Source organism: Danaus plexippus, chromosome 12, assembly GCF_018135715.1.
Source record: "Danaus plexippus chromosome 12, MEX_DaPlex, whole genome shotgun sequence".
NCBI lineage: Eukaryota > Metazoa > Arthropoda > Insecta > Lepidoptera > Nymphalidae > Danaus > Danaus plexippus.
The window spans coordinates 5,255,491-5,273,501 of NC_083545.1; the positions used below are offsets into that span (position 1 = coordinate 5,255,491).

The window sequence follows — 18,011 nt, forward strand, 5'->3', positions numbered from 1 at the left end:
AAAAAGAAAACAAATAATCTTTTTTCATAAACGCAATGCTATCAAATGATCTCACGTTATCCAAACAAACCAACCCATTTCTTGAGGTCAATAAACTCGAAATGTATTGACAAATACTATTATAAAACGTTGAATATATTTGTGACATAATGTATTTATACATAACGACAAACGGGAAATTACAAGATTTGTTTTTTGAATTAGGACATGTATTTTTTTTAAATATTTACTAACAATACACAACTAACACGCCACCCGAGTTATAATAGATTTGGAATTAAGATACAAGATAGCATTCATCATTATAAAAACTCAATGAAGTGGGGCGATAAGGCGGTCAGTGAACCCGTCGATAACAGCGGCGAATGCTAAAGATATTGGCAAATTTATATCATCGAATGAGTCCTATTTGCTTTAACTACGAACGACCTAAGTGCTGTTATACAACTTTTGTTTACAAATAAGTGAAAACGACCTCAAGTGTACCCCTTATCGTTTCTGATTTAAGTGTTATGAATAACTGTTATTATAAAGTAAGTATATCCCTTTTGTTATTGTTTTAATTACAATGACGATTACATCGTTTGATGTAAATAGTAACTTGCATTTATTTATACAAAACTGTAAATAAACTTATTATATTTACTAGGTACCAGCCCCCGCTTCGCACTGGCTCTTTACAAAAAAATATAAAATAACCTATTTAATTTTGAAAATTATTAAAATATGTTATGATAACTTTCAAGTGGTACGCCCGATTTAAATGATTTAAAATGGAATTTACAGATACTGATGTAGGCTTGAGAACGGAGTAATTTATTTTGATAAGACTTAGTACCGTATTTATGTAAATAGCTTTCCAATAAACGCTTTAGGAATGCCAATTTTTAAAAGTTGTAAAATGGATATAGTATGCTATTCTTAAGAGATAGACATATGCCATCGTGGATTTTTCTGTAGACCTATATAGAATACACAATTCCACCATACATTGTTTTGTTATATCTTAAAAGGTTTTGGCAGCGTTTTCGTCAAAAGCTGACAGTCGGCTCATTTTTTCCCGACATTTTCACCAAATATCGTTAATGTACACACAAACCAATAAAAAATCTTAACAAATTATATATTAAAATCTTTCTCGAGAATCACGCTATCTAGTGGTGAAAACCGCTTTACAATCGGTGCAGTAGTTTTTCTGTTTACTGCGAACAGACAGACAAACAGACGCGGCGGGGTACTTTATTTTATAGTATGTATAGATAGATGTAGTACTCTCATGCTGATTAGTAAGTAGTGTTGGTATGAATTAATACAACGATAATGATAAATTTAAATGAAACTTATATTTTTCGGATATACTACGAGTGCTTTATTTTTGTAAAAAACTACATACTCCCGAAGTTTCGGTTATTTTTTAGCAATCGTGATCACATGATAATTTAAATGATTAAAACTCGCGAAAGTCTTAGATCTCAATAAATGATGATTATTTTGTATGTTATTAAAATATTTTGAGTTATACAAAATGTTGTTTATGTAATGCTCAAATACGTCTGCTTAACAACACGTGCTCGACAACCCAATATATAATGTACCTAAAATTATTTAGTGTCAAACAAATAGACAAATATTATCATTTCCAGCCATTAACATCCTAAAATATACTTAACGGTGGGAAAAAAAGTGAAAAGTCAGAGTCAGTGCCAAGCACGTGGTCATTAGTTATATTTGATCACACGAAGCGTCTGGATGCGTCTAAAAACTATTTCTGAACATATTTGTATCTTAAAATAATCCAAAATGATACTCGACTACAAAGTCATTACTTAAGAATGTCTTGTTTGTTAACGCAGACACAAATATAGTCATACACTTGTAGGAGAATTCTTTGATATGCATAGTCCTTTGATAAAACCAAATATGTAAAAAAAGTTTGCTATTTATTTAAAAATTTATAATATGTTGCTAATATCTGTCGTATAGAATCTGAAACACAATTACAACACCAATTTAGGTATTGAAAGTGTCAACATGACGTTTGCCACGTCGCTTACAACAACAAGGATTTAAGTCTTGTTTTAGATCTATCAACATATATAGTTCATAATTGTGACTTCTGTCGAGACTGTTAAATTTTATTTAATTGAAAAGCCAATCCCGGATCGTGTCTCCTCCATTCTACATGACACTGGCAGAATATACTGTGCACGTCTTTGCACGGATGAAGGCCATATTAAAAAAAAAAAGAATTTAAGTCGACATAAATAAAGAATTAATTCAGTCATACTAATGAATCCGTATATAACTTTAAGAGTGGTATAAATTGATCATCTGTAAACAGAATGTTAGGTGATATAACTTTTAAGACGCCATGTTGGCAAATGATGTCCAATATATGTTTACTTTGACACCAGTATTCTAGAAATATCCTTGTGACAATAGTAAAAAAGGATGAATTGATAAGAAGGATAACATTTCATACTTAAACTGACTGCTAATAGTTTTCTTACGAAAAATACATGAGAAAAAATATTTGTGTGTCCCGACTTAAGATAACATACGTCATGTATCAACATTACTATTATTGTGGGTACATATGATGGTTACGCCACAAATATAAAGATGTATTAATCTCAATGTATATATAATATATTTCTACGTGAATGTATACTCGGTTATTATAGAAAAATATATATAATAGGAAACGTGGTTATAAAAAAAGGCTGAAATAAATTTTAATATCTAAAAGCAGAATACTTATGTATTGAACAAATCATGTGATTATTCTAATTCTGGCTAGAAATACATAACACTAGAAGTAATTCCACGCCTTGGCATTGTTATGAAGTATTAGCTACACATAGCCGATCTTGACAAACATGACCGCTAGTTGACCTCTGAGCTGCCTATATGGAGAACACATTCGGCGTTGATTTTAAATAAAAAGATCGTGTGATGTTATTTAAGATCACAGACTTTTATAACAACAGATAATGTGTTTACAAAATATTTGAATGCCTTAATACATTAGCTAAATTAACGTCGTCGTAACCAAAATAATATTAATAAAAAAATTATATTAACGCATTCGTCGACGTTTTTAAGCGTTACTTGTAGGTATTTTTGTCTTCATTTATTTCGGACACTTGAATGTCAACTGATGACATTGTAAAGAGACAGGTTCATTACATTTGAAATTAATATTCTAGTGGAAACGTGGAAATGTTAATTAAGAGACTTTATAATGCAAATTAAAATTTCTATATACCTGAGCATTTCTTTTTTCAACCAAGTAAAGTCAAAATAAATGACTAACTTTTAAAATAAACCTCCTTTCGAACAAATGTAAGTATGTGTTTTATGTTAATGTCCACACGAGTCGTGCAATCGTGATAGTAGGAAAAGGTTTAAGAAAAATTGTAAAAATATATAAGTAGCCGTAAAAATACTGTTACTTTAAAAAAAAATACATTTTATATTTTATATTAAAAATAACGCAGTTGTTGTTTGTTTTTAAATTTTAATGTTTAAGTTTAGGACATTGCCATACGAATATAAAAAAGAAGGACACTGTATGTAGCCTTGAAGATAACGAAAACTTAGTAAGATAAAATTCTATAAACACATCAAATTAAATAGGACAAGATATGAAAGATCATTAGACATAAATGTTGGTTACAGAAAGAGAAAGAAATCGTGAGTTTAACATTATTTAATCATTATCTGGAGGTATCTTACAAATGCAATAAAGATTTCCAACGCCAAATAAGACGTAATAGAATGTATTATGCATATTTATTGTAACAGTCCTTCATGATTACCGAGCTTTAAATTCTTACACCTTTACCAATATGGCAATACCCACTAAAAGCTCACGACAAGCCGGTAGATACCTGATTATATATTAGGAATTTTATTATATATAATCAACCTAATAAGAGGACGTATTTAAAACAATTTTACCACAAGTAAAAGTCTTATTTTCACACTTTAAACGGAGCGTTGCCAGTTCTTCACTCACAAAGCTTTGCATATAATACATAGTAGTTACGTCGCTGTGTGATATTAAACTTTAAAGACTCCGTATGAAGTGTGCCAATTGAAACTCGTGGTACGGATACTATTATTTGCTGTATATCAGAATGATACATAAGATTTTCTATTTTTTCGGATACTAGACGCTCTTTATTATTTTATATCTACATAACCCCGACATTTCGACTTTACAGCAATCGTTATCGCTAGCAGATGAAACCGTGGATATATAGAATAATAAAAAAGCGTAGTATCCGTAAAACTTAGCTTTATTTAAACATATGTCAGAAGTTTTAGTCAGAATAGGACAATGTATATCTTAGATTTTGGGGATAGTAGCACCTATGCTGAGCTCTTGGACTTTTCATTTTTATACTTATAAAAATTTGAGATATTGCTTCCAGTAGACTATTTATAATCAAAAATATACATAAAAAATGATGTCGGACATTTTGGATATTAAATAAAAAGCACTTCTGCATCGTATATGATAACGTGAGATATATAATAACATGAGAATTGAGATATATCTAGTAACTACATAAGAAATGTGTGCATCACGCAACGACTTGGTGGCGTAATAAAATTTGGCTTTATACATGTCCGGAGGAAATCTATTTTTATTCTGATTTTATGATCCATTTCCCACGTAAACTACGTCAATTGAACACCAAACATATCAAATAACACATTAATATCTACTTATATGATGAAACACGTTTTTTTTAGGAAAAATCTAATCTATTCCTCAACTTCTAGGACATATCTTGAAGTTTTAATCTCTATATCATGGGTGAAATTTTTTCTACTGATAATAAATCACATTTTAAATGAATGTATTATAGGCGTATTTTAAAATATTTTTTATTGCTTATGTTATAAAAAGAACACATAGGGAGACTCATTTTATTTTATTTTCTTTTATTTTAACATAATAATGTAATGTTATATACACAAAACAAAAAAGGACTGCCAACAGTAGCTACGTCAAATATTTTATAGCGTTGATCAAAATATTTTTGGCGGCGATTTATCTATACCTTGTATATAAACATTGACTCACACAAATTTGGCAGATATATAACATGACGCGAACAGTTATCACATGACTCAGGATAAAATAATAAGATTACAAAGGATATATTCCATTGAATTGAATCTAAACGAAATAAATTTAAAATGCAATGTAACAACTAACAACGGCAATTTAAAAATGGCGTCTCTCGTCTTCGTTTAAATGTAGGTACGTGCATTATTTGTTATTATTTCAAACACTTAAATGGAAACTCTTTAGTTAAATAACTAAAACCTGTCATGAAGTAATTTCGTTTAATATATCTCTGTGAAACGATTCTATGGTTTGTTGTAGGCTATGATTAAACTATTCCTTTAAGTGCTAGGCTACACTTAGTTGTGGAATCTCCCATTGTATGCAGCCTGTCATATAAAGCGTGTACACATAACCTAACTCAATCACAGACTTAAATTGCCATTTTACCATTCCAAAGAAATTATTTTAGTAAAAAAAAAATAGCATACTTTTTATTAATATATAAATTTTATAACAATTAGACCATAGTACATAGAACATATTATTAGCTATTTTTATGTAAAATGTAAAATTGTCTAATAACATTAATGAAAAAAAAATACGTGGCAGGCTTAATTCTGTATTAAATCTTTAAAAAAAAATTAATATAATGCTCATGTAAGGGCAATCCCTAATGCGGAGCCGATAAAGACTTTGTTATTAAAAACAGTTTCTCGGAGACATCGGTTATTTTGGAAACATGCAGTGAGAAGACAAAACAAGTGTATGTGATTATACGTTCCGATCTGACCTTCAGATACAGAAATAGTTATCCAATGTGAGGTCAAAGACAATTATTTTAATAAGCTAAATATACACAGCTATCTTCATGTCATAATTTATGTTGTCTCTTGTTTTTGCAGTTCCAAGTAAGTGAAGCAAACAATTCAAATAAGGGATCACCTCGTATGGATATAAAATTTTTCGTTCCCACGTAAATGTTTTTTTTTTTTTTTAATAAAACTACAATGATCCCACTTTATTGTATTCATATTTTATTAAATAAAAAAAAAATGTATATCCTAAATATGACAAACTTAAACTATATTTGGAAAGTCATAATTATGTTTACGCCTATAAGTTACTAGGACCACACAGATAAATGATTACGCGAAGGAAAATAGCACAAGAAACGTCATTAACATAGCAAACAAAATTTCTTATAGTCATTACTTGGCATAATTCAACCGCCTATCTATTAAATAATATCAATATAATGCCTGTGACATATTTTCGTAATCTAGATACATGATTATTTACTTATTAATAAAATACCCTGATACATGTGCATAACTGGTGGAATCGATAACAAAAATATTATTATCATTAAAAATCTTCATACGAACTTTCAAAACAACTTCAACTAGATCAAGATAAAAATGCAATTAATATATATACCTATATATTTACACATACGTCTACTTATACATCTTTGTTATATATAAGATGACGACAAAAAATATAATCCCATAAACGCTAGCATTGGCCATAAATTAAATCGGCCTTCAATACCCTAGAGAGAGTCTTTTTTATCGTAATTAGGTGCTGGCCAACAAGCCTACAGGCTTTGTAGGTAGGCTTTAATCATAAACTGGCTTGCGGGCAGATGTAGTTAACTTTTTATTCAAGGGGCTGTTTCCAAGCATATCATAGATTATAGATAGCTCGATACCTATAACCTGTTAAGGCATGGACAACTACTTTTTATTTTAATATATTTTATTAAAACAATTATACATCTAGAAAAGTCTACGTTGGTTAAAATCAATGAAGTGACAATCAAGAGAAAGGTCCAGTAATCTTGTACAATGGCGTTACTAGCTGTAGTTGAGCAGCGATAACAGTAGTTTCCTAAGGCTAGTGTATACGATAAAAACTCGTTATCGCCACCGACACACAGATCCCAGTTCAACAGCATTATCATTTTAATATGATACCACTTTCTACTGTCATAGATCCAAATAAAACTATAAAATAAATATTAATTATGTTCGACCGAAGTAATAACAAATAAATGAATTAAAAAAGTATTCGTTTATTCATTTTATTTAAGCAAAACTGTCAAACGTCGGTTGACTTATTGAACTTTAACGCGATTTAATTTTGACCAAAAACCTTGTTAAGAAGATTTCCAAGGTTCCGAACAGATCACATAACTTTTTTGAATTTGCAGATTAGACGAATTTTTTTTATAATAAATACTATTTATTCAATTACCTTTTTCATAAGCACCGGCATTTGATGTTCCAATGACATAGTCAGATTTGGAGAATTCATGAACACCTCACCAATGCACCAACTTTGTTAAAACACTATAATAAAAAGTACACACAAACAATATACCTATATCATTATAGTTGTTTAACACATATAATTTTTTTTTTTATACTGGCTGAATAGAATTAAACTTTTTAATCATTCAAGTCTATTTATATGCGGGTAGGTTTTGAATTTAGAACGACGTTCGAGCACGGCCACCCGTCGCCGGCGCTTCAGACGAATGAGCTGTCAGCCGCGAGACTGCGGCCGCGCATAGAATACTAATTCTAGACATGCGATCAATCTCACCACCTCATTATTTGTTTACACTAATGTAAAGATAATCCATCGATTCCGTCGATACTGTCCAATATGAGAGTAACATAAATTTCACGTGTCGACCGCGTGATGTTCATGACCCGGTGCGTGATATGGCGCCCTATAGGCCGTCGCATAGATGAAGGTCAATTTGTTTAATTATGTCAAAAATCAAGTTTCTCATGCTACATCTTCCTTAAACATTATTAGGAAATGCTCTTATGCACACTTTGATACTAACAATATATATTTCAATGTGTTCTGTCTAAATTCCGCTGTCTTTGAAACTGTTGGACGAAAAAAAAATACCACTTCATATCGTATTTCTTTTGTTACAAAGTAAAATGTTACCCTAAATTAATTTCCTTTTTATTTTGTATATAAAAAGTATATTTAATTTAACTAATATTAACTATCACATGTCGTCCTAGTTATTAATAACCGATTGAAAACAAGCAATCAATGTAGGAATTGAAAGCAAACAGAATAAACCGACAACAATGTTCCTTTTCAAGTTTCTAATATTTATTTTGACATTATAGGTAATAGAAATGTCCGTATTGTTAATATTAGTATATAGAAATTATATTATACATATTTTATATGTATTTGATATTAATGTTCACAAATATATGTGTAATATAATGTATTAAAATAGTCAAATTACAAACAAACTTCCGTCTTCAACAATTTACATACATATTAATTTTTACACGTGTTAAAACATAATCCATAACACAAAACATATTTGTGTCTAATCCAATTAACTAATTGTTTATGCATATTAATTAATTATTTAATAAACATCACCTTCATATACTTTCTAATTGGCTCCATAGAATGATATCTCGTATCTCATTTAAAACTATTTATATTACAATTCATGTAAGTAAGCAAATAAATCTATTATACTTTTATAGTAAGGAATTTTGTATTAAAATACATTCTGTATAATTTAAATATAGAATTTTTTTATAATAATAATAAAAATTATAAATTGTAACCCAAAAAAAAACATGCTGTGTCATTTTGACGTTTTGTTATTAACAAGTCTTAGTTTTAAATTCCAGTCAAAGCAGGTTCAAAAACGCCCCTCTATTTTGTCTGGATAGAAATTTAAGGAATATGTATTCAGTTACCTGATTCTTTAACGAAAATGTTCCTTTTTTATGTAGCAAAATATTTTGTAAGACAATTAAATTCATTACTTTATTTATTTCATCTAATTGGCTTACCTTCTAGGCTATTGTAATACCGTCATTTATAGTATATATTGTGCTGTATATTATTCTAATCTAAAACATTATATAACTATATGGTTTATTTAAAATCAATTGCATTGTATTTATATGTTATTACTATAAATCCTCCAAGCTCTCCTATTTTATAAGAAATATATCGATTTACATAAATACATCACTTTATAATGAAATTATTTGATGTCAATATTATCACAAAACCAACCTCAATATAATGAAATATGATGCAATTAAAATTTCAAACACTTGATATCGTGTATAATGACGTTTCTATTAAAACTTTTTCAAACTTAAAAAGAAATTTTTAAAACAAAAACGTTTTAAAATAAATAAGAAGCAAAATTTATTTTTTATTTGACATTTTCATATTAATGAACATTTATTATAGTCATTTTATTAAATAACATACAATATCTATTAAACTCGCAATAATATTTGAGAATTCTGTGGATTATTTTCGATTTTCGGTTCAATGAGAAATTTTATTGAAACTCCCGCCATTGATAACTAAAGATATATCTACTGTAAACGAATTACTTCTAGTGACATTTTTTTAACAGTAAAAATAAAATAAAATATTTTTTTTTGGCGGTAGTGCTATGGCTACAAGGATATAAGCACATGAAACAATAAAATCAGATCGAATATTTAAACCTGTTCCCTTGTCATATAACTTTTATCTTATAAACATAATTGCAATATTTCACACGAGGAATTTCGAAAGGTTTCATTTTATATTAGATATTGCTTCTATTACGAACTACTGGTGTAATATATTTTGCATTAACCGCTTCAAGGTATTAGAACTGTCACTGTCTATCTTATGTCACTGTCAAGATAACTGTTACTTGTTGTTCGGACCGAAAACTATTATGAAAATTTGTCATAAAATAAAATATATAAAGACATAAGTCATTTTTAAAATAATTTTTATGTTTCACTAAATAAACGCAATGACGTTAGTTAGTCTATTTTTGTTATTCTCCGGAATAAACCAACCGTTTTTTATGATTTTTATATTTGAATTATAGAATATTTATAGAGAAAAACTATAAATGGATTTCTCAATGCTAACAAATAAATGCATATATTTGTGACAATTTAATAGTTTTTTGGCTATTTTATTAATTAACAGTGGTAACCCTGTTGTGAGGAATGTCGTGGTCGAACCGGTATCCTGTTAGCCAGCACAGCTATATACATAGGGTGGATTCCAATATGTTGTTTCTTACAAATCCCGTTTTACATAACACAAATACTACATTCTAATTAACATCATAATGTTTGTATATAAATGATACATAATATATTATTGTTTTTTTTATCGATTAAAATATAAATATAGCCTATAGCATAGTTAAATTGTTATACAAATTATCTTTACTCTATACCTAATATTGTTAATTTGAACGTTAGATGAATCGATGTATTTTAATCCTGTCGAAACTTCTGAACGCGCAGAAAAATTCAGTTTCTGTTTTTATAATCCTATATATAAGCTAAATAAGTATATATACAATATAAAGGCTACAATTTATATTCGTTACATTCTGTACTAATTCGTTATAAATATCTAATAACATCTATTTATTCCTCCAAGTCCGTACGTTAAGGAAAATTAAACACATTACTCCTAGTAAATGTGAAAGTTTTTAAAGGATGTATGGGTGTTAGAAGACGAGTGACACAGTTCATAGACGTGGCTGCTGCTTGGATACCATATATATTGCTTAACATTATATCTTTCCCTCTTAGCTTCAAATATGAAACCAGGCGAAGTAGCGGCAAAATAATACACTAAATATAATCCGATAACAAAGTCTTTGTTTAATTAAGAAACTTAATATTGACCAAAACAAATTGTCTGACATGAGTAATTACTTGTACTTCAAAATATACTTCAAAACAAAATATATAAACACACGAATTATAATCTAACTCTCAAAGATAATAAGATAACTAATGCCAGTAACAAACAATAATACTGCTCGACAAAATTAACTCTGTAACATGTAAACTAATATACATAGATCAAAATAATTCGAGATCAGTTAAACGATTACGAATAGAATTGAAATCGACAAAATTTTACGCCAACTTTGCAAAAAAAAATCATTTCTGTATCGTTTAATATGGTTATAGTTTTTAATTCTTAAATTATGAGTAGCAAACAAAACATATACAACCTTATTTTTAGATTCCGTTGGTTGAGATGTTTGAAAATTTGAACATTTAAAAAAAAATACTCAGAAAGTAAATTTAAAATTCTGTATTGCGTTCCAGAACCAAGCATCTGCGTAGCTTTAATTATATAATATAAAAATCAAGTAAAGAAGACCGTTTTTAAATATACAAGTCCCAAATGTCATTAGTTTCATTATTTTCTGTGGACAGATTGTAAAAATATGTTTAATCAAGTCTATATTCTACGCATACAAGACTTAAAATATTCTAAATAAATCGTTTTAAATAATCTCATCGAAAAAAGAATAGTTTGTTTTTTTTTCTCTATGATTGAAGTTACCCATAAGACACTTTTTTTATAATATGGCCTTCACCCGTGCAAAGATAAGACACGTTATCATCGTTAAAAGCCCTCTAATCAAACATTTCTCGTTTCGGTCAAAACTCTCAGGTGACTTTAAGTTTCGCAACGCGAATAACAATTTATATTGCATCCATGCATTTATTCGCTGGCATGAGCTACATTTGTTTAATCTATAGACAAATTAAATTAATAGATGCAACGTGTAATTGGTTTTATTTTTATCTAACAATAAAAAAAATTAATTTCATTTTACAATTATCAACTTAGTTTTAAACTATTTATTTCGTTATATTAAGACAATAATAGAATATATATATTTTTTAATTTAAACTATCTAAACTAGTAAATTAAAAGAGACAATTTTGTTTTTCTAAAAGCAGTAATAGGTCGGTCATATACATCATTAACCTCTTCGTTTTACATTTAATATATCTTCATAGCACATATATTATGATGTATGACTTCAAGCGATCTAGTAGAAAGGTTTACAAACCGTTACAATATTATTGAATAAACAACAAGCTATTACTTGACACATTACTGAATAAATTTAACTGACTGTTTAATGTGAGCACGTTATCTCCTATTACTGTTACGATAAAGTTTTGTGAGAATCTGGTAATTTTCAAGAGAATTCTAAATGTGTCGTTGTATTATATTAACCTTACAATAAAAGTAAAAAATTAAGTATGCTTTCTTTAAAAAAAATTGGTTTATTATAGGATTATTTAAGATATATTTTTTAAACCAAAGAATACTATTAATTTAAAAAAAAAATCTTTATAAACTTAGGACGTTAATAAAGACGTATTTGATCAATATAGTTTTTTTTTTCGGTCTAAATTACATTTACAAATAAATTAATATACAATAGTTTTTAACGTTTGAGACTGAGACTCGTGACTTTTGAATGTCTTAGTGAAGAGACGAAATGCATAGAATTATTTAAAGAGATATAAATATACTCGTATATCACATTTAAGCGGCATTACATTAATAATAGACACCACTAACAGTCGCTGAAGGAAACATCGTGAGGAAACCTGGACTTATAATTTCAAATTATAAGTTTGAAATCGCCAATCCGCCTTGAGCGAGCGTGGTGATTAATGCTCTAACCTTATCCATGCGAGAAGCGGTCTTTGCTCAGCAGTTGGCTCCGATAGGCTGGTGATGCTGATCATATAAATAGTTGGACAACATTATCCTGCTAATACTTTTTGTATATAAATATAATTCAATGTATCTGAATACAAATACACTCGGCAGTTAAAGTGGAAATTTTAATCAATATCTGGAGCGTATCAATTTGAGAGATATTTCGATTCAAATGCGCGGGTTCAATGTACTCAGCTGTTTGTTGAGGGCGGGCGGATCTGTAACCTTCGATGACAAAACGTAAAATAGATTGAAGGCGAAGGAATTTCGAACTAAATGTTGCTATATATATAATGATGGAGATTTATGTAATATATGTACAGAAAATTATTCTTTTTGAAAGTAACGCTCAGATCAACAACGCCTCCTAAGATGAAAATTTCTTCAAAGTTATCGTTTCGCATAGTATACTTATATAACTTTCTATTTTAAATCTTAACATTTTTAAACACAACTCAATCATTTTAACGATAAATCAAGATAACGACATCACAACGTAATAGTACGTAACTAGTTTATATAATTCTGTTCAATGTCACTTTTTTAGGTCAACGTCAAATCTGTATGGAGAATTGCGTAGGAGTAGGAAGGGAACACGTGTGACGTTTCACTCAAGCTAGCGTGACGACCACGCAGCATGACACACGGACACAGGCATACGTACATACATTGATACAGCCCGCTATCCACTAAATATGCAAATTTGAAAATAGAACGCATATGAATAATGCACACGGCATTATTCAGCCTAGTTCAAGATCCATATAAAAAGGTTTTATGCTCGGAATACATTAGACTTATATTAAATTTAATTTAATATTTAACTTATTTAGGTTTCTTGTTTTAATTTGAGATACTTTATTAAGATTTTAATGTTACCCGTTTTAGTAATATCTGCACTTTTAATTAATACTAAATTTTTACTCTTATATCATTACTTCTTTGTGTGGTCTAAAACACTTTGCGAGCATGCAATTTTAAGCATACATTTTATATTTGTTTACATTTTTCAAAGGTATCTAAAATTTTATATAAGAAATAATTCAATAAAAATTTAAAGTTCTCTTCTAGGTTGTAAAAATTTAAGATTTTGCTCGTTTTTAAAGCGTTTTCACACTACTTCATTCTAAAAGCGAATATCTTGAAAGACACTCTTAAACAATTCGGCACCGCAATGTTACCATAAATTAGGGTAATATCTTCAATTTTATTTCAAATTCAAATCAATAAGTGTAAAGTTTTCCAGCGGTTCTGTCATTAATAAATGTGAAATAAACAGCTCCATATCGTGCTGACTCCCGGACATCTCGACTCGTAAACATTAAGGAAATTACAATATTATTATTGTCATTAAAGATTATATCATCAACAGGCGTGATATTTATTACAATATTATCAACATTCGTTTAAAAGCGAGACATTTGATTTGTTAAAAAAAGAGTTTTCTATATGTAAGGGCAAAATATAGATAAAAAATAATTTCGAACTACAAAAGACGTGTTTAATATTGGCATTCCATTAGGGACATGCTTACTCGTTTGATAACCTTTGGTGTCCGTAATCGTGGTATGCAAATTACTCGGAATAAACCCTGAGTATATAATTACCGGTCTGCAGATTGCTAATACTATTTTTACTCAAATACTATTTTCTTAGCTTTAAAATACATAGTAATGTCATATTTATTAAATTAATTGTTAGAAAAAATAGTTATGATAAACAATAAAGACTTCAAGTCGTTTCAAAGTAATTAAACTTTCATTTGAGTATGTAAACTTGAACAGAGTTCATTGCACTCTGTATCATTTATTAATTAGAGATTATTAGAGAGTTTTATATTAAATATGCAACATTAATTGTATCTTTTTAATCACATACCAAGTAACGGACGAACTTTAAAACGAATTTCTTAAATTACAACGTTGAATTTCAAAATTAATACAACCTCTATCAAAACAAGGAAAATCAAAAATATATTTCAAAGGCGGCGAACGAGATATTTTTAAATAATACAAAAATCCTACACTCGCAGTTGCTCTTAAATGTTAACTTTGCCATGGTAGCAACCATTGCCATCGCCGTTAATGCAAATTATGTTAATTTACCATAAAAATATTCAAATGCTCTTTTTTTGCTATGACATAGAAAATAATCTTGTGACCATCTAAGTGCTTATGTACATTCACCGCTTTAAATGGGAAACGAATTACATGCATAAATAATAAACAACCTTCCCGCTAATGAGCATAATAAGATGCATTTGATTTTATCTATTTAATACGAACACACACATGCTCATAAACGCACATGTAACATCAGCCTTCACTTACACGGGCCCTAAATATTATATAAGTTACTAATAAGATATTACCGTATTTGTGTGAGTAAATTTATGAAAATAGAATAATAATGATAACCTGTCAAAAGTAATATAAGTATAACGCATCCTTGTCTATGGTTTGTGTTTAATCTGTGATTGAGATATAACTAAGATCGATACTGAAAATCGTACTTCATAGTCGTAACTTTTTTTTAAGATATTGCATCGATATTTACAAGGAATATTTTTAAATAGCGGTTGTATTATAATTTACATATATGTTTGGGATGTTTACTTTCATGTTTATTATGAAATTACAGCACGATAACCGATCGACCTCATCACGGCTAGTTGAAGAAAGTTTATCTTTAATACGCGAATCAAAATCCACTTAAAGGGTCGGGTCGCTTACTATTATTCAACACGTTGTTTATACTAAGAAACATCCCTGCTTACGATTCTTATATACTATAGTAATTCCTTTAGAACGTCAGTTTTAATAATATAAAACGCACAACTTAATTAATACTACATGTAAATATGGAGGTTTAATTTTATATTTGATTCTTTGTGGCCTGTGAGAATTAAAAAAAAAACATAAACTATAATATCTTTTTCAGAAACTTCACGGTAATTTAGTGTGTGTATCAAAAATACTACTTCAAGTAAATTCTACTTTATTCCATAATTTATATTATATTCTCTACCCATATTCCTTACAGACGAACCGCTTGACATTCTAAGTTTATAAAATCTAATTATGTATCTATAATTTTGGACCCAAAATGTCATATAAATTTTAATTAATAAATGTTAAAGGAATAATGTTCAATATTTTAAGCATGTAAGACATTTTGTCCGTACATCGTGAACCTTAAACACAGTCATACGAAGAGACAGTTCTATTGAAGTACGTCTCATATAATAAAGATTGATGTTTTTATTATATAACGACCTGTAAGAGTAATACGAGTCCATCGACAACGTAAACACCGACAGTTTCAAGGTTTTTATTGGCTAAATACGATTACATACGGATATATAACTGTTCTTAGTAAGACAAGCGCACTCATCGTTACTTCTGTGTCCTAATTATTTTTTTATTAATTAAGGTTTAACGACAATAGTAATCGATAAAACAAACGAGTAATTCTGTATCTATATAAAAAAAAAAAATTAAATATACTAGCAAATAACAAACAAGTTACATAGTTGAACTACAACCAGCCTCTTCCACTTATGCAAGATTCCTATACCTACAAGTATCTGGTCAAAAACACTGACAGCTCCATCACTATTCGTCATAGACGCAACAGAACGTGATTACCTTAAAGAGGTTTATTGCCCTTATCGGACGACACAAAACTTTGTTTTTATTGTTAAAATTTATGTTATTGATAAAAATATATTTGATAACTCCTTATTAAAATTAATTTTAAGTAAATTGATATAACAGATATATATAAGAAAGTTTTATAAAGAATTAATATTCAATCATACCGAATGTTCGTTCCCGCTAAAATTGGCATTTCTCCAAAGCTATCAGCATAAATTACAATCTATTTCAATTTTAAAATCAATTTAATGTACTATATATTATTAATTTATATAATTATTTATCTTTATATTACTTAAATGTTGCCAGATGTAAATAAGAAACAAACATATTTACTTTCACCGATCGTAGCTCGGTAACAATGTGACATTGATAAATAGGTTGTTTGTTTTAAATATATATAATGATTAAATTTAAATTATAACAATACTATTTATTGTGAACGTTGTTCATTATACAGCACTTAATTTTGTTATTATTTAAGCTGAATTCAAGTATTAAAACCCAGTCGCATTGTTGAGGTTTGTTCTTAAATTTAGTTAAATAAAAAAAAAAAGAAAATGAGGATTCCGAATCCACAAAATAAAAATAAAGGCGGTCGATTGCAGTGTCTCTTTTTATATATTCATATAGTAATTATAATAAATACCGTACATTCAACCAACAAACAACAACTACTTCATACATAAGTTCAACTTTATTGCTCAAACAAAAGAATAGATTGTATTTAAATACAAAATTAACTTTACTCATAGAAGACGTAACTCATACATCTTTAGTGCTTAGTAAATCATCTCGAATTATTATTTCGTAACGTAATTCATGACATAAATGCTTTTTCATTTACTTATGGTACAGGCGCATGGCTCTTTTATTGAAAGCATGCGAATATGCAAAAATAATTGAACATAAAATGCCTTTTCCTTAAACTATGTTGACTATTTTGCTTCGAAAAGGTACAAGAAATTACGTTTTTTATAAGATAAATACTATCGTTGAAAGAAATATGTCTTAACTCTATTATTAAAGCTAAATCATTATCTGAATAGACTTCCTAATGACTTCACTTTTAGGACAGTTTTTATAAAAGTGAATAACCTAAAATGCTTTTTAATAAATATTGTTAAAAAAAAAATCAGCATTTTTATGTTTGGATAACTGCAAATGTTCCTGACTTCACCTCGGTCGGGTAGACATACTTTTGTCAAAGGTCGCTATTATACAGCCGTATAATCATATTAAAATAAAATGAAGCATTGAAATATTTATAATGAAATACTCACCCTCAAATCCATCTTGTATCCTAGAAGCGATCACAAAACACGATAGATGTTTTAAGACCTAACGACTTTCACGAGAACACGCGCCGGCGACTCAGGAGCTACGACTGAGTCCCGGTCACTTGATATCCAGAATTCAAGTTGCTATTCCCTATTCCGCGTGACTTTAGCTACTCATCAAGTATAGCGTTAACTTATTTTAGTTAATAAACTCATGTGGACCCATAAAAGAACCTTTAAATCGACAATATTGACATGATTGATCATATGAACAAAAAACGTAATTGTTAATAAAATAATATATAATTGAAATTAAATTAAATAAATGATTCACAGCCAACTTTCTCGTCTTATCGCCGGGGGTTGGCGTGTGGAAAAGTACCGGCTCTGTCTCTTATAAAACAATGT

At 28.9% G+C, this 18,011-nt stretch overlaps 1 protein-coding gene and 1 long non-coding RNA gene across 4 annotated transcripts in view; one reads left to right on the forward strand and one right to left on the reverse strand.

Moving 5' to 3' along the window:
* Window positions 1–18,011, reverse strand: part of LOC116772333 (glycogen-binding subunit 76A) — a 30,300-nt gene that overhangs the window by 5,267 nt on the left and 7,022 nt on the right. Inside the window, exon 1 of one of the 3 annotated variants that reach the window (XM_032664483.2) lies at window positions 17,607–17,747. The exons of 1 other annotated variant lie outside the window; for it this stretch is intronic. In XM_032664483.2, coding sequence (XP_032520374.2) covers window positions 17,607–17,618 — 12 coding nt within the window. In that variant the 5' untranslated portion in view covers window positions 17,619–17,747. Of the gene's footprint in view, window positions 1–7,342; window positions 7,625–17,606; window positions 17,748–18,011 lie in introns of those variants that run through there. One more of the 3 variants, XM_032664482.2, reaches the window with a different exon arrangement.
* On the forward strand, window positions 5,122–6,078 carry LOC133319113 (uncharacterized). Its single transcript, XR_009752816.1, has 2 exons — window positions 5,122–5,278; window positions 5,989–6,078. It is a non-coding gene; the product is annotated as an uncharacterized LOC133319113 (long non-coding RNA).